The following is a 22,324-nucleotide window of genomic DNA, read 5'->3' as shown; positions in this document are numbered from 1 at the left end:
TGGACGATCGCTATCGTCCCTGTCCTATCATTCTACCCGAGCCATGTCTACTGCTCCTCTTCTCGTGAGCCCTCATGAGCTGAAGGAGCTTGAGAACTCGGGCGCCAAGGTGCTGGACGCGAGCTGGTTCATGCCAGGATCTCCTCGCAAACCGAAAGAGGAACTCCTTGCAAAGAGAATCCCTGGCGCTCAGTTCTTGGACCTGGACGCCGTGGCTAGCAAACATGAGCTTGGATTAAAACATATGCTGCCCGCTCCTCGCGTATTCGCAGATGCGTGCGGTATGTCATGTTCGTTCTTCATTGTCATGAGCCCGACATCGCTTAAACTACGACAGAGGAGTTCGGCATTGAGCCCTCTTCCCGGGTAGTTATGTTCGTAGTTCCCTCGTCGCTGGTTTCTTCCATGACATTCCTTAATTGCAGTTATGATACACATGGCGTTTTCTCCTCTCCACGCGCTCTATACATGGTGAGGCGCCACCTACAATTGCAATGCCGTGCTGCTTGTCAACACGGTTCTTGGTGAAACAGTTCAGGGCATTTGGGCATGCGAACTCATCCGTCCTGAACGGTGGTCTGCCTGCCTGGATAGTCGCTGGCTATGATACCGAATCCGGCCCTATCAAGACCCCAGAAAAGACTGCGTACCCGACGCCAACATTGGACGAGCATGTTGTCCGGGGTAAGTCGCGACTGAGGTGGTGCGACGAGGCACGCTTCATCCCTGTGCAGGTTATGAGGATATTGTCGCGAACTCGGAGCGACAGCCCACCGCGAGTCCTGAAGCTGAGCTGGTATTGGACGCTCGGTCTCGTGGTCGGTAAGCACGACCCGATGCAGCTTCGGGTTGCATTTCTGACTTTTCCTTGGGTAGCTGGCTAGGTACGGATCCTGAACCACGATCCGGCATGTCTTCTGGGCATATTCCGAACTCCTTCTCTCTACCATTCAACGCATTCCTCCAATCGAACGACATTTCGAACTCGGATGAGAAGTACACCACATTCAAGTCACCTGCCGAGCTTGAAAAAGAGCTATTGGATGTCCTGGGCCCTGAGTTTGGGCGGCAGGTCAAGCAAGGCGAGCGGCGCGTCGTCACAACTTGCGGCAGCGGTATGACGGCCGGAGTGCTGTGGCTCGGCTTGAAGCTTCTCGAGGTTCCTAAAATCGCCCTGTACGATGAGGTATGTCATTGTACATCCACTCACCACGATTGCTGACGGATTGTGAATAGTCTTGGACCGGGTATGCATCGAGGGCATCCAGCGTCATCGAGAAGGCTGCATAGATGTATCGGCTACTTGTTTCAATGCTACTTGTTACATGCGAGGATCGACATCAACCTTGTGTACAGACATACATGGAGTGAGTGGTACGTGCGGTTCTACTGTTATACACATGCTGCGATATAAATACGTCGTGCATTCCCTCGGATTTCCTCAACTGAGCGCCAAGGTACATAGCAGGTCGAGAAATGGTGGTGGCTCAGGCGGGGACGTCTTCCCTATCACTCGCGCAGGAAGACCGCGATATTGGATCTTGATCCGGAACTTCTTCCCCTTCCGGAGTAGAGTTAACTGCCAGCTGGATTGGACAACGTGTGTCAGCCTTGGTCACAACACAATTGATTTCCTTCCACTCACCCCTCCATCATAAAGACGTTGAACTCGCCGCTATGCTCCAACTCCTCCCGGAGTTGATGCTGAGCGAACGCTACAGCATTGCGCAGCTGTGTTTTGGAGAGTCTGTGGACATCGAAGAGGTATGTTGCCCTCAGCTCCTCATCGGCAATGTCCACTAGCTCCAGGACGTCTGCAGATCCTCGCACTATGAGTTTCAATCCCACGTTCGCTCCATGAGTGCTCACCTTCTTCCTCGTCAAGCATAGGCACGGGGTTTACCATACGATGGTCTACCACTTCCCATGCCGCTTCCGGTTTTCGGCGCATAAAGGATGGGATTTTAATTATTGGCATCGCGTCTCGAGGAGCGGTCGCCCATGGACAGCCTGCTGGCGTAGTACACAATCCAAAGCGGGGCCTCCTTTGTGTCGTGCGGAGATGTTATATCGGCCACGCTCGGAACAGCAATGACAGTGCCATTTGATTGGATTACATAGCCCTGCGTCCGCCATAAGCCGCCATCGGACACGCGTCAACGGCAAGGTGTCAGCAACTCTATGAAGAGGAGTCAAATTCAGGCCGCAATCCGGCCGTACCTCCGAGCGAGACACACGCAATTGCCTACCCTGTCAGGGGGCGGCCCCAACATGTTTGCGCAGCGCTGACGAGTCACTACGCGGCGAGACAAAAGAAGGTTCGTCATCCCCTCGATCGTATTACTGTACAGCCATGTGTTTTAACGTGACGCTTACACAGCCCCAAAGCCCCCTATTCCCCTCACAAATAGCTGTGTGAAAAACTCAGAGCGCAGCAAGTACGCCTCCTGCGGCGAAAAGGAACGCAGTAAAGCCCGATATCCTGAGCGTATCGGCGCTGCTGGCCGTCTGCGTTGACGAGGCTGCGGACCCGCTTGCGGAGCCAGACGGAGAGGTCGCTGTCGCCCCCGCGGATGACGATGCCTCGGTCACGGTGACATTAGAGCAGCTGCCGGCAGTACCGGAGGGCACCGTGAAGTTGCTCGAGAGAGTTAGGTCGGCGCACTATGGACGAGATAGTTGTGCATGTGAGTATCAGCGCATACGACGACGTAGGTGATCGATGCAAACCTGGTACAGATCGCCGTCACCGCCGTCGAAGACAAACTCGAGGGTAACGTTCGCGCCGTCATTGACACCGGAGATACCGAGGTTTCCGATGTCGATGGGGCCGAGGCAGAACAGGCCCTCGCCGTTTTTCTGCTGGAAAGGAACGACGAACTGGCTCTGGTTGTTTGCCGTTGTGAAGTTGTCGAACGAGTTAGGGTTTTGAACAGTCGAGATCAAGACGCCAACTGTGAACTGCTGTCAGGCGCAAGTAAAGCAGTCTTTAGGGAGAAACCTCACTCGTCCACTTCGGGTGCTCGCTGTTCAACGAAATAAACCCGCCAGTCAGCGGGAAGGTGCTGCGGTTGCTGACAGCGTCAGTGTAGCCATCTACAAGCCCAACGAATCAATCGTGTGTCTGTATTAACTCGGAACACGCTTACCGCAGAAGTGAGGCTCATCGTCCTCAACAAAAGGCCCACGAGGAGTGGGGAACTGAAGCTGGAAGTGCGCATTCGCGGCAGCGAACAGGCTGGCGATAGCGGCGAGGGTAGCGAAGCGCATGATTATAGTCGTAAAGAGCTTGGAAAGCGTCGTCGAGGAGCTTCAGTGGAGGTCTATCCCGGAGAAGGGAAGCTTTTATCATCCGCCACACCAGCACCGGAAGCGGGCACTTTCCCGGCGAAAAAGTTTTTCACCTTCCTTTGGCTATGTTTACTGGTCATGCCGGTCGTCGCTAAGCCGTATCTTACGGGGTGCCGCCCGTCGGACGCTACGAATAGCAGTTTCAAGCACGTTCCTGACTTCTCCTCCCAAAGCCAGTTCGCAGGAGAGCAAAGATAGGCACGAACTCTCGGATGTAGCGGACTGGTCCACGGCGCCACGGCGCAAGAACGGACTACTTCCTTGATGCCACATGTCGTGTTCTGATCGTTACGCTTAGCTGGACGGACAAGGAGGGAAGTACAGCGCATAGCAGCAACTACACTACGATGAAGATGGTGATACATTGTGCGAACGAGGTAACCCCTAATGGCCATTGCCCGTGCCCCACCGGCCAAAGGCCATCTCGCCAGCGCCAGAACCCGCGATGATGCAGATAATGTAGGCAGCTTGGAAGGTCCTGCGTATGCAACGCTGTCAACGTCGGCCGGTGCATCAAAAGTGCGGGGAGCCTACATGACTGCCAGCATAAGGAGATAGCCCACGAGCGCCTGCACAGCGAAAATAGCTCCGCGAGGCAAGTCGTGCGAAGCAATGAAAGCTGGAGCGCGACGAGCACGTCCTTTCCTCGACAGTGAGGAGGACGATTCATTGCCCTTCGGCGCTCCTTCGTTACCAGATGGCTGCGATGGGCCAGTTGACTCGGACATCATTTGGAGGGCTCTATCGACAGGAGTCAGAACCTCAACGGATTCATGTGAGAAGATACCGCAGACCTCTTGTGCCAGTGAATGGCCAGAACACCTCGCATCGCAGCAAGCCAGCGCTCGAACACGGCAAGGAAAAACAATCCAATGGACGCTCCGGCGAGGGCGCCAGCTGACGATGGCGTCCACGCCTTGAAGAACAGCGCGTCTCCACTTGTGAAGTGTAAGAAGGGCGTCATCATCGCGACCGTAACGGTCGTATTGTCGGTCGACGTAGTCCTGTCCATGGTGTATACGATAAGTGGAGGTGGAGGGGCTGCTGGGAACGAGTTGGGGAACCGCGATCACGGTCAGTTCCCAAGTGGCGGGGAAGCCAACCAAACAAGGTTAAACATCCGAGAGCGGCCCGGCAGACTCGGCCCCAGTCACTTTGCGAGCGGGTTGAAGGGAGACGAAATGTTGAGAAACGAGGATTTCGAGTTTCGTGTGCATAAAACACGGTTGTGTATAATCACGCTTACCTACGGCAGCCAACAATCGTGCCCTCGGTCCGCATAAGCTCCACGCACCGCAAGGATGTGTATGATGTATGGAGTGAAAATCCAGAGGTTGATCGCGGGTTGTACTGGTGATCGGGTACTTCATGGAAAGAAAGAGATATTTGGTCGTCATCTCGTAGAAAATCGTAGCGTGTGAGAGAAAGCGCTCGGGACAGATACCAGACCGCTATGACCAGAGATTGGTATGTGTAAATAAGATTCCCGCTAGGTCTCGAGGCAAGCAGGGCAATGCGCCACAGAACCCAGATTCCGAGAACTACGCTCTCACTGGATCGGGCAGAGTCTCTTCACCGCAACTGGTGGTCATCGAGAGTCATATGACGCGGAAAGAAGCGACGAGATGGGTGTGGATCGTGTAGTCCTTTCGAGAATCATGAACGTAGCATCCATTGCCTGCAGAGAAAAGTCGCAAGGACCATAGTTTGAGGATCTTCTTCGCCACTGTCTTCTCGTGTTCCCGGCAGCCCAGGGGGTCGTCCGTGACGTCGCCGAGCGAAAAGCGCAATGGTTGGGCTTGTTGAGCAGAACGCTCCCGCCCAGCCTCTGTTAAAGCTCTTTTCCGTCCTTAGCAGCCCCAGACTCAATGCAGAGCGAAGAAAGCAGCAGTGGATGCGGTCGGACGATGGGTGTCGTGAGGAGGAACGGACGAGCGCGCGGAAATGCCGCAACCCACATCTGACCAATGGCGAATCCCGCTCATGCTCACCTCATAGTCTCCCACCATCTCACTCACGTGACTTGATTTGGTCGTCATCATCGGAATTCGTTTCCAGAGCAAGTATATTTCTCAGTCTTGCGTGCTTTGCTGGGGATTGCTCATCCACCTGCTTCGACGAAAGGAACGTTGGGAACATCTGCACTATGTCGTTATCTGCTACGCTACAGTCTGCCCGCGGCGCGTTCAGGGCGTCAAGGATGCTCGCCGCTAGACCCATAGCTACAGCCATTGCTCCTCGGATCGTGCAGACTGCTCGCTGGAACTCGACACAATCACCAGCTTCAGGAACTGCAGACGCAGCGGCAAAGGCGGCAAAGGCAGCCAGGAAAGCGGCCCTCGACGCCCGCGATGAATTGCAGAAGGACTGGACTGCATCCGTCGTGACTTATGAAGAAGTCAAAGCGATGAGCGAGTCTCCTCGAATTGTACGTGCTCTTAACCCGGCGTGTTCCGTCTGTACTGAACAATTCTGTCAGGACGCGTATCTCATTGACGTACGGGAACCGGACGAAGTCCGTCAAGGATCCATACCCTCTGCCGTCAACCTACCACTTTCTAGCCTTGCTAGTGCACTGGCGCTCGACAAGGCAACCTTCAAGGAGCGCTTTGGATTCAACAAGCCTGGCACCAAACAGGAGGTCACCTTCTATTGTAGGAGCGGGAAACGGAGCGCTAGTGCGGCAGATGTCGCCAAGCGTAATGGTTATACTAAGTACGTTGCGCTCAATGATGTGTCGTACGGTATTGTTGACTGCAGACACAGCTTGAGAAACTATTCCGGTTCATGGCTTGACTGGGTTTCGAAGGAGGGCTCGAAAGGCACTTCATCATGAGATTAGAGACGCACTGTACACTATACACTTCATGGAAAACCAAAGATCGCGCAGAAACGCGCGAGCGGGCCCCCGGAGCACGCCATCGTATCTTGTTCTATGAATCCTCCAATACGCTTGCCGCCATGGCTCATTTGCCTAGGGAAGGTTCAAACAAACGCTCATTCTGCCAGAGCAGAAACTTGGCTGAGCCCAAGCTTGACCTCTTGCCCCACAGCGGCAGAGAGCTCCTCGTCAAGCAACGCGCCCATGGATTTGCCATCTCGGGCATATATCCAGTCGTCCGCTTCTTCGGAGTAATCGTATCGTTTCGGACCACTATATACCAACAAGCTAGTTGAAATAGTCGGACTGGAGGAGAAGAGTGAATAAACGCACCTCAATGGCGAGGAGAGCCAAATTTGCTTGTTCGGAGGTTGTTTGTTGATGACATACGTCCCTTTGTCACCGAGGATGAGTGTCAGCACGCCGCTCTGTCTGAATGTATCAGCGAGGATGCGACAGTTCTCGAAGATGTCTCTAGCTCACCGAGTACTCAACCTCGTAATCAGCCCGACCCAGATTGTCTAGCAGTCCCTCGAGGGAGTCGAGCATCTTGTCCATTGTGGCATCAGCTAGGTTATGGTACTGTTGCAGAGGTAGATGCGCTGAGCTTCATAACCCAGGATTGTAAGGGTGTGAGAGTATGCATGGGGAATAGGAGAGCCTGATGAGCGTCTGTTTTCGGTAGCATGCGCCAGAATGCAGGGATACCTCAAGCTTAGCTGGGGCGGGGGTGACGCATATCGGCGGACAAGAAATGAGGGAGTAATTGGCGGAGCATAAGCCAGTTTGCGAGAGAACGTGTGTAGTGCGCTACGCCGTAAGATACATTGAGCACATGTAAGGGCAGTCTTCGGCACCCGTCGCGTCGCACCAGCTGAGGCGGAGAACATGGCAAGAAGGTTAAGCACAGCCACTGCGGACTGGCACGAGAGGGACATCCTGGCGGTGACGCGATCCAACGGCTATATAATGCAAAATAAATAATACAAGGTTAAGTATGCTTCCTAAAAACAATAGTAGTACACCATCTACGATTTCTTCAGATTCAGGCCGGGTAGGCTGAACATCTGTAACGGAGACGAATGTCAGCCGCGATCGAAACTTAAGCCTTGGAAGGATATAAGGAAACGGAAGGCTGACCTCAAACACGGCCTCGCTCGGAACCCCCCAGCCTTTAATGCCCTCTACGCGAGACGCGTAATCCATCCGATGTCCTTGCATAATACCAACGACGGCACCGCTCTCTTGGTCCACAATGGGCCCGCCCGACGATCCGGCCGTGGGCGGGGGGTGAAATAATAGGTGTGTCAAGGCGTCGTCGGTTCCGGGGCTCGCCTCACGTCCAGCAAAGTCTCTGTATCTGTGGATAGCGCGTGGCGAAGCCATGAAATGGCAAGTTCAGTACCGTCATCTCGGTGTTCGATGGGATGGACGTACCCCACGATCGTTCCTGAAACCCATTTGCTGTACAGGCCGAAGATCCATGGCATCCATGTCGGATCGCCCGCAGGCGGCGCGGACGTGACAAAGTGGGCACGTACGGGAGTCCCAGGGTGTGCGGGATAGGGAGAAATCGGGAGATTGGGTAAACGCGGAGTGCCATTGTTGTCGGTCACCGTGGCCAGCAGAAGATCCGAGTGGTGCAAGGACGACGATATTGACGTTACAGGGTGGAACTTCGTCGTTCCTGATGCACGAGAGAGGACGAATGATCCGGACTGGAAGCTTCGCGACTGTAGTAGGTCAGGTCGCTGAAGCAGCGACGAATGCCTTATCTACGGTTTCCTGGTCAATCGGTATCGGTTGGGGTATGTGCGCACTTGCCTCTTCCAACGTATGTGAGCAGCTCAGGACTATCGACTGGCCTTCGGGAAGGCCGGGCACATTCAAGGCAAATGCAGAGGACAATGTTATCTTGTGCTCCGCTTTATCACGGGCACAATGAACCAGCACAAGTATATCATCACTGCTGTCTACGTTTACGCGTCTTCCCTCAGCTGGTCTAGATTCGTAGGGCAAGGTAGGCTCCAGCGTGCGTCCGGACCGATCATAGTATTGCTGAACCAAGGTCTGAAGACCGACGTTCTTGCCGTGGTCTGAGTACAGCCGAGACAATACGCGAGCATCGAGCTCAGATATCGCAGGTGTAGGAGGATCGGGAGGTGGCCGAGCTATCAGTGGCGAACTGTCGACCGTCGCATATCGTCTGGAGAGTATCCGAGCCGGTCGACTGAGTCGGAGCATGAGTGCATGTTCAAGCCGCGCCACCCCAGGCGACTCAGTCCTCTTTCACTGACCATCACGTCCATGTCCTCCGTCTCGTTCACCGTCAGGCGTCCTTCGCCTGTGTCCCGAGGGGCCTCGTCTGGAACCGAACCTGAAGCCGATGGCAATGGTCCTTTCAAGGTTCCTGCCATTCCGAGGCATCTCTCGGCGAATGATAGAAGACCCAGTCCGCTCTCGCGCAGCAACACGTCCTCCCCGGCGCCGAAGCGCACGTCCAATAAGAACTCGCGCGCTTTTGATGAGCGGGATAGCAGTGACGAGGGTGACGAGGAGCTCGAGGACGAACTTGTAACCGGCTTTGACCAGTTCGGCGTACAGCGGTGTGTCCATCCGCATACATTCGACCGTTCGGGTTCTCAATTAACATCAGTACATCTACGTAATTCTCGCAGGCTCAAGGAGAAGAAACCGCAGGGGCCCCTCGTCATCCCTGCTCTCCAGAACAAAGACTGGAGGGAGGCTGCGCGTAAACGCCGAGGCCAGTCGTTCGTCCCAGAGAGCGGGAAGGTCGGCACAGGCGCAGATGGCAGCGTTGGTGGGCTGGGCACTAGGGACTCCATCAACTCGGGGCCTCAACGCAGTGGCTTGCAACTCAAGGCCAAAAGGGCTCGGCTCCAAGGAACTGAGACGCCTCAGGAGGACGCAAAGACGGAGGAGAAGATGGAGGAAGAGCTCACAGATGAGCAAAAGGCCATCAAGGCGCTCATCGACTCCGCCGTCAAAGGCGAGGACGCCGGCGGACCCATCATCGACACCATACCATCAGCCAGCAACCGCTGGCAACCTGTGGCCGTCACCGAGGCCGAGGCGTACAAGCAAGACGTGGAGGAGCTTCCTGACGTAGCCACGCTCGACGCCTACGATCGCGTGCCCGTTTCCCAATTCGGCGCAGCCATGCTACGCGGTATGGGGTGGAAAGAGGGTCAAGCAGCCTCTCGGACGAAGAAAGGGCCCGTCGAGCCGTGGCTGCCTCAAGCAAGGCCCGCACTGCTTGGCATCGGTGCAAAGGAACGTGAGGTGCCGGACGACGGGGACCCCAAGAAGAGGCGCTCGAAGAAGCCCGATATGAAGTACGTGCCAGTGATCAAGAAGGAGAGAGAGGGCAGCGACTCTCGCGAGGGCTCGAGACGAGCATCGCCCTCCGGCCGCGACGGCCGTAACGAGCGCCGTTCGCGAAGGCCCTCAAGGTCGCCCTCGCCGGATCGTCGCAGGAACAGAGATTCAGACGATCGGCGTGACGGCCGGGACAGAGATCATTATCGGCACGAGCGCGAGCGTGACGACCGCCGCAGGGACAGGAATGACGACAACCGTCGGGACAGAGACTCCGATCATCCTCAGCGCAGAGACAAGGATAAAAACGAAGGCAGGCAGAGGGATCGGGACGACGGCAGGACTAAAGACCGCCGAGATGACGACTACAGCCGGAGGCGGGACAGACGTGACTACTGAGGACATACCGATGTTGACTATAGGGCAACTATAGGGTCAACAGAACTGGGTAAGCTCAGATGCGTCGCATGTACTAGAAATGTAAGGTGACGCTGTCATATGTGATGCTACGGCGAACGTGACGCTGCTTGCAGATTGCAATGACCTGTATGAACGACCGAGCAGCTGCCTTGGCTCCTGAAGGCATGACCAATGGTAGCCAAGAAGTATGGGAGAAACGTCCGACATCCGATCGACCAATTCGACTGTAAGTCCTACCCGAACCGGCGTTGAATTCAAGCATTCGGCGAGGCTGGACGGGTTGACCTCGGCGTTCCGCTAGGTTCCGCCCTGACCACGGGCGAAACCCGAGAAGCACTATGGAGGATGACAGAAAGCCATTATGTTCAGGCCAATTGCGAGTCCTGGGTAACAGACACGTCAGAGTTCGCAGGCTGAACGCGGGTGGAAGAACATGGGAGTTGCAACTTGCGTACGGGCCGCATGGCTTGCCACTCCGAGCAAGACGCTTTCCTGCGTCTTGCCAGAAAATTCCCGTACGAGCTCCCCGAATGACGTTGCGAATGATAGGCTCTATTAATGTCAAAGATAATAAGCTAAAGCTAGATGCCAGCAAGCATGGAAGCGCGTGATACACAGGGATGGCTTCTTGCATCAGCCCCTGCGTATTCCATGAGCTCAGTCTGAAGGAAGAGCGGAATCCCGCCAGGAATATCGGTGGCGGTGGTTCCGTACCACTGTAGCAGCCGCTATCGTCGGCTTCTGGCTAAACCACCCGGATGTGCTTGCCGTCGAGCGCAACTGGTCATAGAGGACTCGGGCCAGCTCGGGCTCTGAGTGGGTGATCGGCGACCAGCAGCTACCCCACCCCCGCTCTACCCCGCATGACCCCGCGTTGCGAATTGCTCTAAACTTAATCTAGCCACAATCATTTGGTTCGCCGCTAACGGAATATATATTGGGAATACACAGCTGTTGTCCTATCACGATACCTGCTGCGCCCCCCGGAACTTAACTCTGCGACCGAGGGATCATGCCTGTACCAACAACCATGGCCACAGTCGAGCGCAGCTCCCCCAAGTCAAGAACACTTGCCTACCAAGACAAGCTGCCCAAGCTTCCAATCCCGCCGCTCGAAGATACGTGCAGGCGGTATCTCCGGGCGCTTGAGGGCTTGCAGAGTCCTGAGGAACACGAGGCTACCAAGCGTGCCGTGAACGAGTTCCTTCACCAGGAAGGTCCCAAGCTTCAAGAACGCCTCAAGCGGTTCGACCAGACCAAAGCAAGGCGAGTACTGTAGCTCGATGCTGCTTACAATTATTCTGACATAGCCAATAGCTATATCGAGGATTTCTGGTGAGCGGTCTCAGCAATAAGCCGGATGGTTTCTAATGTTTCTCAGGTATGAATCGTATTTATCGCATTCAGATCCGGTCGTCCTGGCTTTGAACCCGTTTTTCGTTCTCGAGTAAGTGTGCACGGCTCTTTTCTGATAGTTACATGCACCAATCAGGATTGCAGGAATGACCCTACGCCAGATAGGGGCTCTCAACTCCCTCGCGCGGCCTCCCTGATCATGTCCTCCCTCGGTTTCATCCATGACTTGCGGGAAGGCATACTTGAGCCTGATACCGTCCGCGGGATACCCCTCGATATGGACCAGTACAGCCGGCTGTTCGGGACGGCGCGAATTCCGACCAAGGTTCATACGAGTTCATCCAGAGTTGTGCGGTCTCTGATTAAAATCCTAAAAGAATGGCTGCAAAATGGTTACCAATGCGCAGTCCAGCCACATAGTCGTGATGAGACGTGGCCAATTCTGTCCGTACTCGTCTTCTCTTTATCTGATAGTGGATAGGATTGGTTCTGACGCCTTTGGTCAGACTGGTTCGATGTTCTGTGCGAAGAGAACCGACCTCTCCTAACAGAGCGCGAGATTCTTCGGAACCTTCAAGCTATCGTCAAAGATGCCGACAAAATTCCGGTTCAGGAGGTAACGGCCCGACTTTCCCACCGACCTTGAGCTCGCTTCTAACATCCGCGCAGGTTGCACGCAACGCCGTGGGCGTTTTGTCGACAGAGAACCGCAAGATATGGTCTGCGCATCGGGAAGTGCTAAGCAAGCACAAGGGCAACGCCTTGTGTCTCAAGACGATTTACAACTCATTGTTCATCGTGTGCTTGGATGACGCTGCGCCGAACAACCTCGCAGAGCTATGCGACAACTATCTTTGTGGCACGTATAACCTCCAGAGCGGCGTCCAGATCGGGACTTGCACCAACCGTTGGTATGATAAGGTACGTGCCTGCGATATACGGTAGCGAATATTTCAATTCTGAGAACCGGAACATTAGCTGCAAATCATTGTCACGGCCGACGGTTCCGCGGGCATTAACTTCGAACATACCGGCGTCGATGGTCATACAGTTCTCCGCTATGCTGCGGACGTCTTCACCGAGGGCCTCATGCTCCTCGCTCGCTCGATCAACCCCTCTGCGCCGACGCTCTTCCACGCCCCGCTATCCCGGCACGCCAAATCTTATAAGCCCTCACGGGACGTCAAGCTGAACGGCACCGGCGGAGTGCTGGAGCAGATTGATACTTCGCCGAAGAAACTCGAATGGGAGCTCAGCCCCGAGCTGCGCGCGGGCATCCGGTTCGCCGAGACGCGGCTCAGCGACTTGATTTGCCAGAACGACTGTCAGGCGCTCGAGTTCAAAGGGTACGGGAAGAACTTCATCACGAGCCATGGGTTCTCGCCCGATGCCTTCGTGCAAATGGCGTTCCAGGCGGCGTATTTCGGGCTTTATGGTGAGGTCCTCGTTGCCTATTGCAGTATGTTACGCCGTGCTGACACTAGTCACTGAAGGCCGCATTGAATGCACGTACGAGCCTGCTATGACCAAGTCTTTCTTGCACGGTCGAACGGAAGCTATCAGGACCGTCCAGCCGGAAAGCGTTGCGTTCGTGAAGGTGAGTGTTCTGCGCAAAACGGCGGAATGAACGGTTAATTCTGGTACATCAGACATTCTTCTCGGACGCTTCACGAGAAGATAAGATCGCCGCCCTCCGCAAAGCATGCGAGCAGCATGTGAAGCTGACCCGGGAATGCTCCAAGGGTCTGGGCCAGGACAGGCACTTGTACGCTCTGTACTGTCTTTTCCGCAAAGGTATACTCGAGGACGAGCTCGACGGCCGTCCGACGTCCCCGGCTAGCGACACCACGTCGGGCTCCAACGGCAAAGCTGCGACGCCTGCTATCTTCACCGACCCGGGTTGGTCAACGCTCAACACCTCCATCCTCTCGACGTCCAACTGCGGCAATCCAGCATTGCGTCTGTTCGGCTTCGGCCCCGTCGCAGCCGACGGATATGGCATTGGTTACATCATCAAGGACGAAATGATCTCCGTGTGCGCGTCCTCGAAGCATCTCCAAACCCGGCGATTCTTGGATACGCTCTCCGGATACTTGCACGACGTGCAGCGCATCCTGGTGCAGCTGTATCTGTCGGTGAACGAACGCCCGGCGCCTTTCGTCGACCATTCTGGCGTTCTTCGTGACTCCAAGACTGGGAGGAAGATCGGCGGGCACACTTCTGATGAGGATGAGGATGACGACGAGACCGTCCGTGAGTGGCCCGCCATGCTGTTTGCGAATAGAGTGATGATTATCGGCGCATAGCTTCTGGATATTCGTTCTTTGACAGCGGTGAGGTGGAGGCAATTGGCCGCAGGACGCGGTCGCCGAGGAGGCCTGCCATTGGTGAGCGCGATAACGACATAATATCTATCTTTTCTTGCTTGCTCATCTACATTCGGCAGGCAAAGTCATCCACGTTTCCGAATATAACTGATCTTCGACGACGTCACACGCACCTAATGTGCTAGTGGCTCTCGTTTCCGTACGTTGTGCTCTTATATCATAACAATCCTTGTTGTACTAGTAGACGTGTCATGTACCATGATGTATCCTGGAATGTGGTGGCACTACAGTTAATGTAGCAGTTCGTGCACGCACACTGTAGCAAATCCGATTGAACAGCGACACTAATCCGTGACGACCACGCTCCAGGGGTGAGATATGCTGCCCACTTGGATGCCCGTGAGGTACTTCCATAGCGGCCTGGACACGGGGCCCATGCCGTCCTCACCAGTCGGGATGTGGACGTCCTGACCCAGGTAGCCTATTTTGTCCACGGGGCTGATGACAGCAGCGGTGCCTGCAATGCGTTGTCAACCTGATTTCCCCACATGCGGTCCACTGCAGAAATGCCCTTACCTGTGCCGAAGAGCTCGACCAAGTTACCCGACTTGCCGGCCTCGATCACCTCCTTCATCGCCACTGGACGCTCAGATACAACGAGCTTGTCGGGGAGCTCAGGGATGTCCGCCTTTCCTGAGAGGTGATCGTGCGCGAGCGTCAGCACGGAGTCACGAGTCACACCGGGCAGGATCATGCCGTCAAGCGGCGGTGTGACGAGTTCAAGGGCTATGGACAGAAGTGAGGTCCGAATGCAGAGAACATGCATGAGGTCACCTACTGCCATCCGAACGCTTGAAGACGACGAAGAGGTTCATCGTGCCGACCTGACAATCTCACTTTAGCAAGGAACGAAGCATTACAGCGCAAAAGCTGACCTCGGTCAGATAGTGCTCAGGCCCATGCAGCCAGAGGTTCTGCACGTATCCCTTGCCCGCCGCCATCTTCTGCGGCATCACGCCTGGCACGTAGTTTGCGCCGAGCTTGTATGCGCCAGTGCCGCCCGGGTGCGCACGCGAGTACTCGGTGGTGCCGTAAAGCTGTACGGGCTTGAAGCCTTGCGGGTAGTAGGGGCCGACAGGTGAACAGATGACGAAGAGGAGCGCGGAGGTGGGAGGGTGAATGCCGATGGCGGGCTCGGTGCCAACTGGGAGCAAAATGGGGGGGACGGACGTGATAGTCAGCCATCATCGTGTGTGGATGACAGGCACATATGCGCACTGAGGGTAGGGCGGATGTAGAGACTGTGTCCAGGTTCTCCTGGTATCCAGTGCTTATCTATCCGGACGAGCTCCTTGATGCATTCCTGGAGGGCTTCGCCGTTGAAAGTCTGAGAAGATCAACCCCATGCATATCAGTTTCAGTTCGGTGTATGCACGGGAACGCTTGGCCAAACTCACAGGTAACGAGATGCGCTCGGCACTGGAATTCATGCGCTTCATGTTCATGTCCGGACGGAACAGAGACACCACGCCGTTCGCGTCCCGGTAGGCCTTAAGACCCTCGAAGAGACATTGCGCGTAGTGGAACACGCCGCAACTGGGATGGAGGTTGAGCGGGCCGTCTGTCCGAAAGTTTGGCTCGTCATCATCAATGGTATGCCCGTAGGATTGCGAGACTGACAAGGCGTGATTTTTGGCGCGTCCCAGCCGTTAGATGCCGTCCATTGGATGGTCAGCATATGGTCCGTCTACAGAGCGCAGCGTTCAAATATCGGCCTTCGCTCGCAAACCAAGCGCGTACGCACGAATGTATGTCCGAATACCAGGTCCTTCGAAGAAGGCGTCGGCTTCGGATGCTTCGTCCTCTCCACCTCAAGCCGGCCAAGCTATGCACGTCGGTCAGCACAAACATGACCTATGCCGCATAGTCACTGCGAAGCATCGAGGCACCTGAATGTCTGGCGGCGCGGTCACCTCTCCCGTCATGGGGTCGCGCACGACGCCCGAGTTGAATCGTACATGCGCATTCCTGAAGGCCTGGAGACGCGGGAAGGCAGACCGAGCACGAAGCGCGAGAGACATGGTCGCGAGCAAGCAAGCTGATAAGTACGGTAGCGGCTGGTGCGAAAGCTCGGTGTTTCTCGCCGCTTATGAGATGGTGAACGTATTATCCGCCGCCACCGCCGTCGAGGAGTTCTATTACGATTACGACAGCACTTAAGATAAACGCGCGTTCGAGTCAACGATTTAGTACTGTTGGCGCTCGACTGGACGCGCTATTGCTTATCACCAAGGGTGACTCAAGTGCCAGTGCAGCGACCGTCGGGGAGGCGTCGGCCGGGGACCGCGTAGCGGCGATTGACGGGAAGGAACGTCTAAACGTAAATTACGCAGATGTAACGACGACCAACATGAAAGTAGGAGCGAGGTGTGCCGCGAGAGTACGTATGATGGGGGTTTAGTGTAGATGCTAGGAAACGAATAAGTCAAATGCGCCAGGAGTCTATGTAAAATGGATGCTGGTGATAGAGTCAGATTGTACGTTGCGCGGTCATGAACAGAGAGGTCCCATTGGATGCCAAGAAAACATAATCCAAGAGAGGAGAGGTTACGATTCGGATTCGGTCGTGACGGCGGTGCTCGCTTTCCTGAGCACCCGCCCGCGGGACTGGCTGCGTGCACGTTCCTTCGACTTGGACTGCGTCCCGGAGGCCTGTTTATGTAGCCGCACGATCGGCTGGCCGCGCCCGCGGACATTGTCGTCCTCCCCCGTAGCTGGCGCGTTCATGGGGTCAACATCGGAAACAGCCAGAGGGGACTGGGCCAGGGGGGAATGCGAGGCCTGAGAGCCCGATCCGCTGGGGAGGGCTGGTACAGGCGGACGCATGCGTGAGGTGCTCTCACGACGCGGCTGATGTCGCGAAGAGTCGCTGCTGGACTGCCGGCGGGGCGGCGGTCGCGACACCGAGCTGCGCGATCTCCTGTGCTCCTCTGCGCAGGGAAGGTTACTGCGGTGTTAAACGAATGGACGGAGAACGGCACGTACCTGGGGCGCCGTCGGGAACGTTGGGACGAGAAGTCGAGCGGCTCGACGGCGATGCCCATGCGTCGGAGATAGTCCTGTGTCGAACGTGTCGCATTGGATCGTCGTCATCGCCGACCATGGTAAATCGTCTATTCGCGGAACCATCATCGCTCGCTGTTTCCGAGCCGAAGGGATATAGTTCAGGAGCGAGGGGAGCGGGCAAGACAATTTGCATGCGGCTATGGGCGCTGTGAGGAGCGCCTTGGCGGCCGTGGATGTTGCTGGTGGAGGCGAGAGAGGAGGCCATAGATTGAGGTCGGGGGAAATCGTCCCTGGGTCGACCGCGTGGTCTCACCAGCGGCTGCGTGCTGCTTTCAGCAACCAGTCCGCTGTTGGATGCCGATGGAGGTGTGGAAGGAGACACAGGGTCCATCGAGTCTCGTCGTAGCTCCTCCAGACTGCCTGACCGACCATCCGAACTGAGATTGCTCGAGCTAGCGCTCGATGCTCGGTGGTCGACGAAAGGGCGATGAGGGACGGGGAGGTGATCTTCATCCGCGTGGGGTGAGTCGCCCCCTTCGAACGTGGGGGTCTCTCGCCCTGTGCCGTCGCGAAGGAAAAGGCTGGAGGCGGTGTCTATATTCGACGGAAGGCTGCTGTCGCGCTCCTTGGCGGCGATCAGGGACGCGGAGCTCCCACTCGGGGTGCGCATGGGGTGGAGATACGCATCGTCGTACCAGGTGTTGCCGCGCGTTTTCCTTGCGTCGATGGTGTCGTGGAACTCCGAGACGGTGCGTCCACGCTGATGCGCGAGCGGTTGTACGGGAGGGAGAGGGGCTGCCCTCTTTCGGAAGATTTTCTTGGAGAGTTGGAAGAGGAAAAAGATGACGATGACGCCGCCGATGAGACCGCACACCACTGCGACTATTGTCGTCGTGTTCGATCCGCCGGAAGAGTCTGCGCGGGCATGATGGTGCCTGTACGGCCGAGCATAGTAGTGTCGGGCGATGGGCCGGTGAGAAGAGTCCTGGATCTGCTGGCGCATAGGGCGCATGGCGGGTTGAAACGAACGGGCGGAAAAGAAAGGCTGGCGGTCGTCGAAGTCGGTGTACTGCGGCCTGACCGAGATCACTGCATTGACACCTGTGCAGCGCCCATGTTAGCGCCCGACGACGGAGAGCGTGCGGGGGACGTACGGGTCGTCGGCGAGCGCGTCTGGGTTGTCTGAGCCCGCGAGGGACGACGGCAAGCGCTGCAGCGGCCGTTTCGACGGCCAAAGATAATCCACAAATAAGACCTTGGACGGGCAACAGTTCGTCCTGAAACCATCCCCCGGGCGAGCCGTCACGTGGACATGGGTCGACGGCCCCGTCAAGGGAAATCGAAGTGACGCAGCGAACGTTGCCCGGCCCGTCCAGCAACACCGCCGACGTCGTCGGCCATGGCGGCGGCGCGATCAGTGATGTCGAGCAGGTCGACCGACTTGGGGGCGAAGAAACCCGCTCAGCCGCTATCTTTGGCGAAGCGGCTTCTGTTCCCCGCACTTCCGCACGGCGCCGACCTCCCGCCGTTGCTCGCCACCCCTGGATTGCCCCCGGAATTACATGCGGAACTGTACGACTTCGTCGCGCTCGCGCTCAGAGCGTTCGTCAATCCCTGGTGGACCAAGATCACGCGCTACGACAAGGACTTTCTCGTCGAGATTAACCGCATCCTGACGCAGGTGTTGCGCGCGCTGGAGACGCGTCTGCAGGCCACCGATCTCGCGCCCCTCATCCTGTGCGATATACCGACGCTAGTAGATCAGCATTACAAGGACTACCGTAATGCTGCGTCGAAGGTGGACACGTCCTATGCGTCTGGCAAGGCAGCGTCTCTGCCGCAGCTGTTCCATCAAATGCAGCCTCATATGGCCGTGTCCTCAGATGGACAGATACATTCGGAGTACGTCCGGCAAGCCGTGGACCACATATTGGAAAGCTGTCTACCCCCGGAAGATTACAATTCAGAACCGGAGCGTTACATCGTCCGAGAGATTGTTCTGAAGGTTCTGTTGGACAGTGTAATACCGAAGATCACGCAACCATGGTTCATACAGAAGACGATATTGGACCTCCTCGGAGGTCCGGTTCAAACCCACAGTACAGGGGAGGTGAGGTGCGAGCTGCAAGCGTAAATACGCCTTTCTTAACGATTCAATAGGCAAAGAGCACGCCTACGCTTCTGGAGCGAAAGTTTTCCTTCCAGTCCTTGATTGTGCTGTTTCTATCGGCTATCCAAACCCTTTCGGGTTTCTGTCTGGCCGCTATCGACGGCTATAAGCGACTACTTCTCCTCGTCAAGGTGGTCAACCTTCACCACCAAGATTCACAACCAATAGCTGCCCGAGTTCCCTCACCACCGGCGATCTCGCCTGAACCCACCCCGAGCCTGACACGAAGCCTTTCGGCTAGTTCGCTCATGTCCCGCACTCCATCGGACACGGTTCCACCTGCCCAGCCACTGCAGCTGCTCGCCCCACGCTACGCATTCACATTGTTATTGCTTGCTAGGACTGTGATGAGCGCAGACAACCGTTTGACTTCGTCAACCATCTTCGGAGTACTCACCGCGGTCGTCGTAGCATTAATGACCTTTCTCGACAACTTGCTCTCGTACATTCTCGGGACCTACGTGTTATCTGCAGACACTGTGACCAAGGCCGTCGTGATCGGCAAGCGTACCCTGTTTCCGGATGGATGGCCAGCGCCTCCACCTCCGGATCCTAGCCCTGAAGAGCAGGTCACCATTCGTGAGAACCTCATTGACAGGCTCTTGGAGAAGGTCCCTGGTGAGTATTCCAACACGCACATTGAGAGCTACGGTTAACACCGTCTCTCCAGGCCCATTAGCACCATGCCTCCTTGGACCGACACCGGCGATCCGCCGTGAGACCGTCGCCGCGGCGATTGACCCGGTCTCTTCGCGAGAATGCAATGTGCACCTGATCGTCTTCATTTTGGATACTGTGTTGTTGGCGATCTTTCCTGAGTTAGGAGTGCCTGTGCCCTGACAATCACGCTCCGCATCGTAAGTCGTCGCCTGTCTCGGGAACCCAGATACGATTGTTAAGTAATCATAAGCGTATCGCGTACGTAAACGAAGAGATGGCCATAACAAGAATACATTGGCTGCGACTTTTCGGGCATCATACAAGAGATTCAATTCTACGTCCCCTGTCTATAGCATCGATCGGGCAGTGGTATCGGTTTCACTCCTGAAAGGACGTTCTCGGGTACGCCACCTTCGCCGCCGCCGCGTCGTCCACGAACCAGTACACCTGCCCGGGCTGCATCAGCCGCACGCGCGACGCGGGCAGTCCCTTCTCGGGCTCGTCGAGGAGCGTGTGCAGCGTGTCGGCTTTGCCGGCACCGGCGGCGACGAACGCGACGCGCGCGGCGTGGTTGATGACGGGGTACGTGAGCGTGATCCGCTTCGGGGGCGGCTTGGGCGAGTCCTCGATGTACGCCACCCAGCGGTCCTCCTCGGACAGGAGCGGGTGGCCGGGGAAGAGCGAGGCGGTGTGCCCGTCCGGGCCGAAGCCGAGGAGGATGAGGTCGAAGACGGGGAAGCGCGCGGCGTCCTTCATCGCGAACTCGTGGATGAGCTCCTTCTCGTACGCGTCCGAGAGCTCCTCGAGGTCGTCGGCGAGGGAGTAGTCGATCGTGTGGATGTTCTCCGATGGGATAGGCACCTTGGAGAAGAGCTCGTCCGTGCAGAGCCGGTGGTTCGAGTCTTCGTGGTCGAGCGGGACGACACGTTCGTCGGCATAGTAGACTTGCCTATGAGCCCGAGCTAGATTAGATCGGAACCGGAGCGATGTGTACTTATCTCCGAAATCTCACCATTTATCCCATTTGACGCCTGGCTTGCCGATGAGACCGTTGAGCTGCTTGGGGAGCGATCCGCCCGAGATCGCGACGGCGAACCTGCCCTTCTTCTCGATGGCCTCTTTCTGGGCCTTGATGATGAACGCCGACAGAGCGTCGATGAGCTCGGTCGGCGATGTGAATGAGTATAGCACTGGGGCTTGTTGGGTCATGTCGCAGATATAATGAATAAGTTAGGCGCAGTGCCCGGGTGATCGAGGCAGGTAGGAAAGGCGAATATGTTCCGCAGAGTACGGTTACTGCTTGAAGATATTGCGCGAATGACATCAATCCCATGTTACGTAATGGCCAAGCGCTCCGGCACCGGGCGTCGAACATCGAATCGACTCACCCTCGATAAGGCTTTGAGAGCTGACAGAACGACGGGCAAAGTTCGAGTACATCCATATAACTGCGTTGCACAGAGAAATTATATACAAAAGGTATGTGCGGTGCGAAGAACATGTAAGATAATGGTACGATGACGGTGCGGCGCTCACGGTATCATAAGGCGCCGGGTCAAATAGCCTGAGATAAGCGCAGCCGTCCGACATGACGCGGCTTAAACGATCCTGGGTGCCCTCCCGGGACGGCACGGTTAACAGGAGCAGCCGTAGTTCTGTGAAGACTCCTGGTCGATCCTAATCGGGTCGGGGTAGTCAACATACCTGTGGGGACGGGAACCGGTGTGAGCGAGCGGACAAACCTGATGGAGGGATATGGGAGATCGTGCACTGACAGTTGTTCTTCCGCCTCCTGCTGAAGGGCGTTCTTGGCGACGGTTTGGAACGCCTGTTCGACGTTGATGGCCTCCTTCGCAGAGGTCTCAAAGTACGGGATGTTGCCCTTGGATTGGCACCAAGTCATCGCACGCTTCTGGGTCACCTATACATCACGAGGCGCGTGAGCGGCAAGGACAATGGCTGGTAAAGTCCGGGGAGACATACCTGGCGCTTGTTCTCTTCCACATCAATCTTGTTGCCGAGAACGACGAAAGGAAAGTTCTCTGGGTCATGCGGGCTGGCCTGGATGAGGAACTCGTCGCGCCAGCTGTCGAGCGTCTCGAATGACTTGGAGCTGTTGACGTCGTATACGAGCACACAGCAGTCCGCGCCGCGGTAGAAGGCGACACCGAGTGATTGGAAGCGTTCCTGGCCAGCCGTGTCCCACAGCTAGAGCGTACGAGGGTCATCACATGCGCAGCAGGGTAGGATATACAGAGCGAGCTTACCTGCATCGTTACCAACCGGTCGTCGACCATAACCTCCTTCGTTAAGCTGTGGATTGTCGATGAGTGCAATGGAGATGTGCAGGACACCGCGGAACTTACAAGTCGGCGCCGATAGTCGCCTTGTACTGGTTGCTGAAGCGCTTGTTCACATATTGGTTCATGAGCGAGGTCTTACCGACGCTGCATGTTATCGTCCGTTAGCTCATACATAATGAGACCACCACCAGGGTTGCAACGCCACGAACCCGCTGTCTCCGAGGATGATGACCTTACAGGGGTCAGCGACTTGCGTCAGCCGAGTCGTTCTGCACCGAAACGTATCACGCCTACCTTCAGAAGAACACGACCCATGACGATATCTGGACGCGGTGGAGGTCTAGCGGTGAGGAGTGTAGCGGCGCGGAGAAGTCGCCCTAGCAGTGGCTGCTGTAGAGGGACAAGAGGACAGAAGTGGTGACGCTAGACGTTGCTGAGCGCCTTGAGGCGC

General features: G+C 56.3%; 11 protein-coding genes across 11 annotated transcripts; 4 read left to right on the top strand and 7 right to left on the bottom strand.

The window, feature by feature from the left end:
- Positions 1-43: 43 nt before the first annotated feature.
- On the top strand, positions 44-1,290 carry PUNSTDRAFT_129255 (Rhodanese-like protein; the record flags this gene model as incomplete). Its single annotated transcript, XM_007378429.1, has 6 exons — positions 44-281; positions 338-471; positions 534-684; positions 735-822; positions 877-1,186; positions 1,237-1,290. 6 exons carry the CDS (start codon positions 44-46, stop codon positions 1,288-1,290), a joined length of 975 nt encoding a protein of 324 aa, XP_007378491.1.
- Positions 1,291-1,441: 151 nt separating this feature from the next.
- On the bottom strand, positions 1,442-1,951 carry PUNSTDRAFT_57635 (uncharacterized protein; the record flags this gene model as incomplete). The annotated part of the gene is made up of 3 exons (XM_007378428.1): positions 1,442-1,586; positions 1,646-1,823; positions 1,870-1,951. The coding sequence occupies 3 exons, from the start codon at positions 1,949-1,951 to the stop codon at positions 1,442-1,444; spliced, it is 405 nt and encodes a 134-aa protein (XP_007378490.1).
- Positions 1,952-2,290: 339 nt separating this feature from the next.
- PUNSTDRAFT_48521 (uncharacterized protein) lies at positions 2,291-3,314 on the bottom strand. Its single transcript, XM_007378427.1, has 4 exons — positions 3,150-3,314; positions 3,007-3,096; positions 2,731-2,954; positions 2,291-2,664 (listed from the first exon to the last, which is right to left on the bottom strand). The coding sequence occupies exons 1-4, from the start codon at positions 3,268-3,270 to the stop codon at positions 2,425-2,427; spliced, it is 675 nt and encodes a 224-aa protein (XP_007378489.1). The 5' UTR covers positions 3,271-3,314; the 3' UTR covers positions 2,291-2,424.
- Positions 3,315-3,617: 303 nt separating this feature from the next.
- PUNSTDRAFT_79204 (uncharacterized protein) lies at positions 3,618-4,430 on the bottom strand. The gene is made up of 3 exons (XM_007378426.1): positions 4,146-4,430; positions 3,886-4,092; positions 3,618-3,829 (listed from the first exon to the last, which is right to left on the bottom strand). The coding sequence occupies exons 1-3, from the start codon at positions 4,361-4,363 to the stop codon at positions 3,736-3,738; spliced, it is 519 nt and encodes a 172-aa protein (XP_007378488.1). The 5' UTR covers positions 4,364-4,430; the 3' UTR covers positions 3,618-3,735.
- Positions 4,431-5,569: 1,139 nt separating this feature from the next.
- PUNSTDRAFT_33524 (endoplasmic reticulum protein) lies at positions 5,570-6,187 on the top strand (the record flags this gene model as incomplete). The annotated part of the gene is made up of 3 exons (XM_007378425.2): positions 5,570-5,779; positions 5,831-6,066; positions 6,118-6,187. Coding segments are annotated over 3 exons (516 nt in total), but the record flags the coding sequence as incomplete, so codon positions are not given.
- A 161-nt stretch (positions 6,188-6,348) lies between these two features.
- On the bottom strand, positions 6,349-6,835 carry PUNSTDRAFT_59718 (Frataxin; the record flags this gene model as incomplete). Its single annotated transcript, XM_007378424.1, has 3 exons — positions 6,349-6,505; positions 6,566-6,660; positions 6,716-6,835. Coding segments are annotated over 3 exons (372 nt in total), but the record flags the coding sequence as incomplete, so codon positions are not given.
- A 297-nt stretch (positions 6,836-7,132) lies between these two features.
- Positions 7,133-8,476, bottom strand: PUNSTDRAFT_56321 (uncharacterized protein; the record flags this gene model as incomplete). Its single annotated transcript, XM_007378423.1, has 3 exons — positions 7,133-7,592; positions 7,670-7,965; positions 8,012-8,476. The coding sequence occupies 3 exons, from the start codon at positions 8,474-8,476 to the stop codon at positions 7,133-7,135; spliced, it is 1,221 nt and encodes a 406-aa protein (XP_007378485.1).
- A 52-nt stretch (positions 8,477-8,528) lies between these two features.
- Positions 8,529-10,745, top strand: PUNSTDRAFT_79197 (uncharacterized protein). The gene is made up of 2 exons (XM_007378422.1): positions 8,529-8,838; positions 8,911-10,745. The coding sequence occupies exons 1-2, from the start codon at positions 8,540-8,542 to the stop codon at positions 9,968-9,970; spliced, it is 1,359 nt and encodes a 452-aa protein (XP_007378484.1). The 5' UTR covers positions 8,529-8,539; the 3' UTR covers positions 9,971-10,745.
- Positions 10,746-11,021: 276 nt separating this feature from the next.
- Positions 11,022-15,864, top strand: PUNSTDRAFT_140079 (acyltransferase ChoActase/COT/CPT; the record flags this gene model as incomplete). Its single annotated transcript, XM_007378421.1, has 20 exons — positions 11,022-11,236; positions 11,309-11,326; positions 11,373-11,438; positions 11,492-11,672; positions 11,725-11,791; positions 11,854-11,963; positions 12,017-12,268; positions 12,326-12,782; positions 12,841-12,944; positions 12,997-13,600; positions 13,654-13,734; positions 13,794-14,191; positions 14,251-14,460; positions 14,513-14,558; positions 14,610-14,878; positions 14,953-15,061; positions 15,132-15,295; positions 15,355-15,421; positions 15,479-15,559; positions 15,624-15,864. 12 exons carry the CDS (start codon positions 11,022-11,024, stop codon positions 13,823-13,825), a joined length of 2,187 nt encoding a protein of 728 aa, XP_007378483.1. The 3' UTR covers positions 13,826-14,191; positions 14,251-14,460; positions 14,513-14,558; positions 14,610-14,878; positions 14,953-15,061; positions 15,132-15,295; positions 15,355-15,421; positions 15,479-15,559; positions 15,624-15,864.
- Positions 15,865-16,128: 264 nt separating this feature from the next.
- Positions 16,129-20,841, bottom strand: PUNSTDRAFT_48512 (6-phosphogluconolactonase). The gene is made up of 6 exons (XM_007378420.1): positions 20,583-20,841; positions 19,581-20,519; positions 18,901-19,528; positions 17,895-18,850; positions 16,723-17,841; positions 16,129-16,667 (listed from the first exon to the last, which is right to left on the bottom strand). Exons 1-2 carry the CDS (start codon positions 20,777-20,779, stop codon positions 19,949-19,951), a joined length of 768 nt encoding a protein of 255 aa, XP_007378482.1. The 5' UTR covers positions 20,780-20,841; the 3' UTR covers positions 16,129-16,667; positions 16,723-17,841; positions 17,895-18,850; positions 18,901-19,528; positions 19,581-19,948.
- A 160-nt stretch (positions 20,842-21,001) lies between these two features.
- On the bottom strand, positions 21,002-22,305 carry PUNSTDRAFT_48509 (uncharacterized protein). The gene is made up of 7 exons (XM_007378419.1): positions 22,168-22,305; positions 22,083-22,105; positions 21,937-22,017; positions 21,838-21,883; positions 21,554-21,778; positions 21,346-21,491; positions 21,002-21,274 (listed from the first exon to the last, which is right to left on the bottom strand). The coding sequence occupies exons 1-7, from the start codon at positions 22,186-22,188 to the stop codon at positions 21,205-21,207; spliced, it is 612 nt and encodes a 203-aa protein (XP_007378481.1). The 5' UTR covers positions 22,189-22,305; the 3' UTR covers positions 21,002-21,204.
- Between the last annotated feature and the right edge of the window lie 19 nt (positions 22,306-22,324).

This window comes from Punctularia strigosozonata (assembly GCF_000264995.1).
Source record: "Punctularia strigosozonata HHB-11173 SS5 unplaced genomic scaffold PUNSTscaffold_1, whole genome shotgun sequence".
Lineage (NCBI taxonomy): Eukaryota > Fungi > Basidiomycota > Agaricomycetes > Corticiales > Punctulariaceae > Punctularia > Punctularia strigosozonata.
The sequence above is the reverse complement of the archived record's forward strand: the minus strand, read 5'-3'. Positions and strand labels throughout refer to the sequence as shown.

Bases quoted from the DNA above. Each gene is read 5' to 3' on its own strand.
- PUNSTDRAFT_48521 (XM_007378427.1), bottom strand. From the start codon at position 3,270: ATGCGCTTCGCTACCCTCGCCGCTATCGCCAGCCTGTTCGCTGCCGCG. The intron at 3,097-3,149 runs GTAAGCGTGTTC...TTGGGCTTGTAG, and splicing joins CGATGAGCCTCACTTCTGCG to ATGGCTACACTGACGCTGTC. The intron at 2,665-2,730 runs GTTTGCATCGAT...TCTCGTCCATAG, and splicing joins GTGACGGCGATCTGTACCAG to TGCGCCGACCTAACTCTCTC.
- PUNSTDRAFT_79204 (XM_007378426.1), bottom strand. From the start codon at position 4,363: ATGGACAGGACTACGTCGACCGACAATACGACCGTTACGGTCGCGATG. The intron at 4,093-4,145 runs GTCTGCGGTATC...TCCTGTCGATAG, and splicing joins GCCATTCACTGGCACAAGAG to AGCCCTCCAAATGATGTCCG. The intron at 3,830-3,885 runs GTAGGCTCCCCG...TTGCATACGCAG, and splicing joins CTCCTTATGCTGGCAGTCAT to GACCTTCCAAGCTGCCTACA.
- PUNSTDRAFT_79197 (XM_007378422.1), top strand. From the start codon at position 8,540: ATGTCCTCCGTCTCGTTCACCGTCAGGCGTCCTTCGCCTGTGTCCCGA. The intron at 8,839-8,910 runs GTGTGTCCATCC...TAATTCTCGCAG, and splicing joins GACCAGTTCGGCGTACAGCG to GCTCAAGGAGAAGAAACCGC.
- PUNSTDRAFT_48512 (XM_007378420.1), bottom strand. From the start codon at position 20,779: ATGACCCAACAAGCCCCAGTGCTATACTCATTCACATCGCCGACCGAG. The intron at 20,520-20,582 runs GTGAGATTTCGG...TCGGGCTCATAG, and splicing joins GGCGTCAAATGGGATAAATG to GCAAGTCTACTATGCCGACG.
- PUNSTDRAFT_48509 (XM_007378419.1), bottom strand. From the start codon at position 22,188: ATGGGTCGTGTTCTTCTGAAG. The intron at 22,106-22,167 runs GTAGGCGTGATA...GACCCCTGTAAG, and splicing joins TGGGTCGTGTTCTTCTGAAG to GTCATCATCCTCGGAGACAG. The intron at 21,275-21,345 runs GTCAGTGCACGA...CCGTCCCCACAG, and splicing joins CAGGAGGCGGAAGAACAACT to GTATGTTGACTACCCCGACC.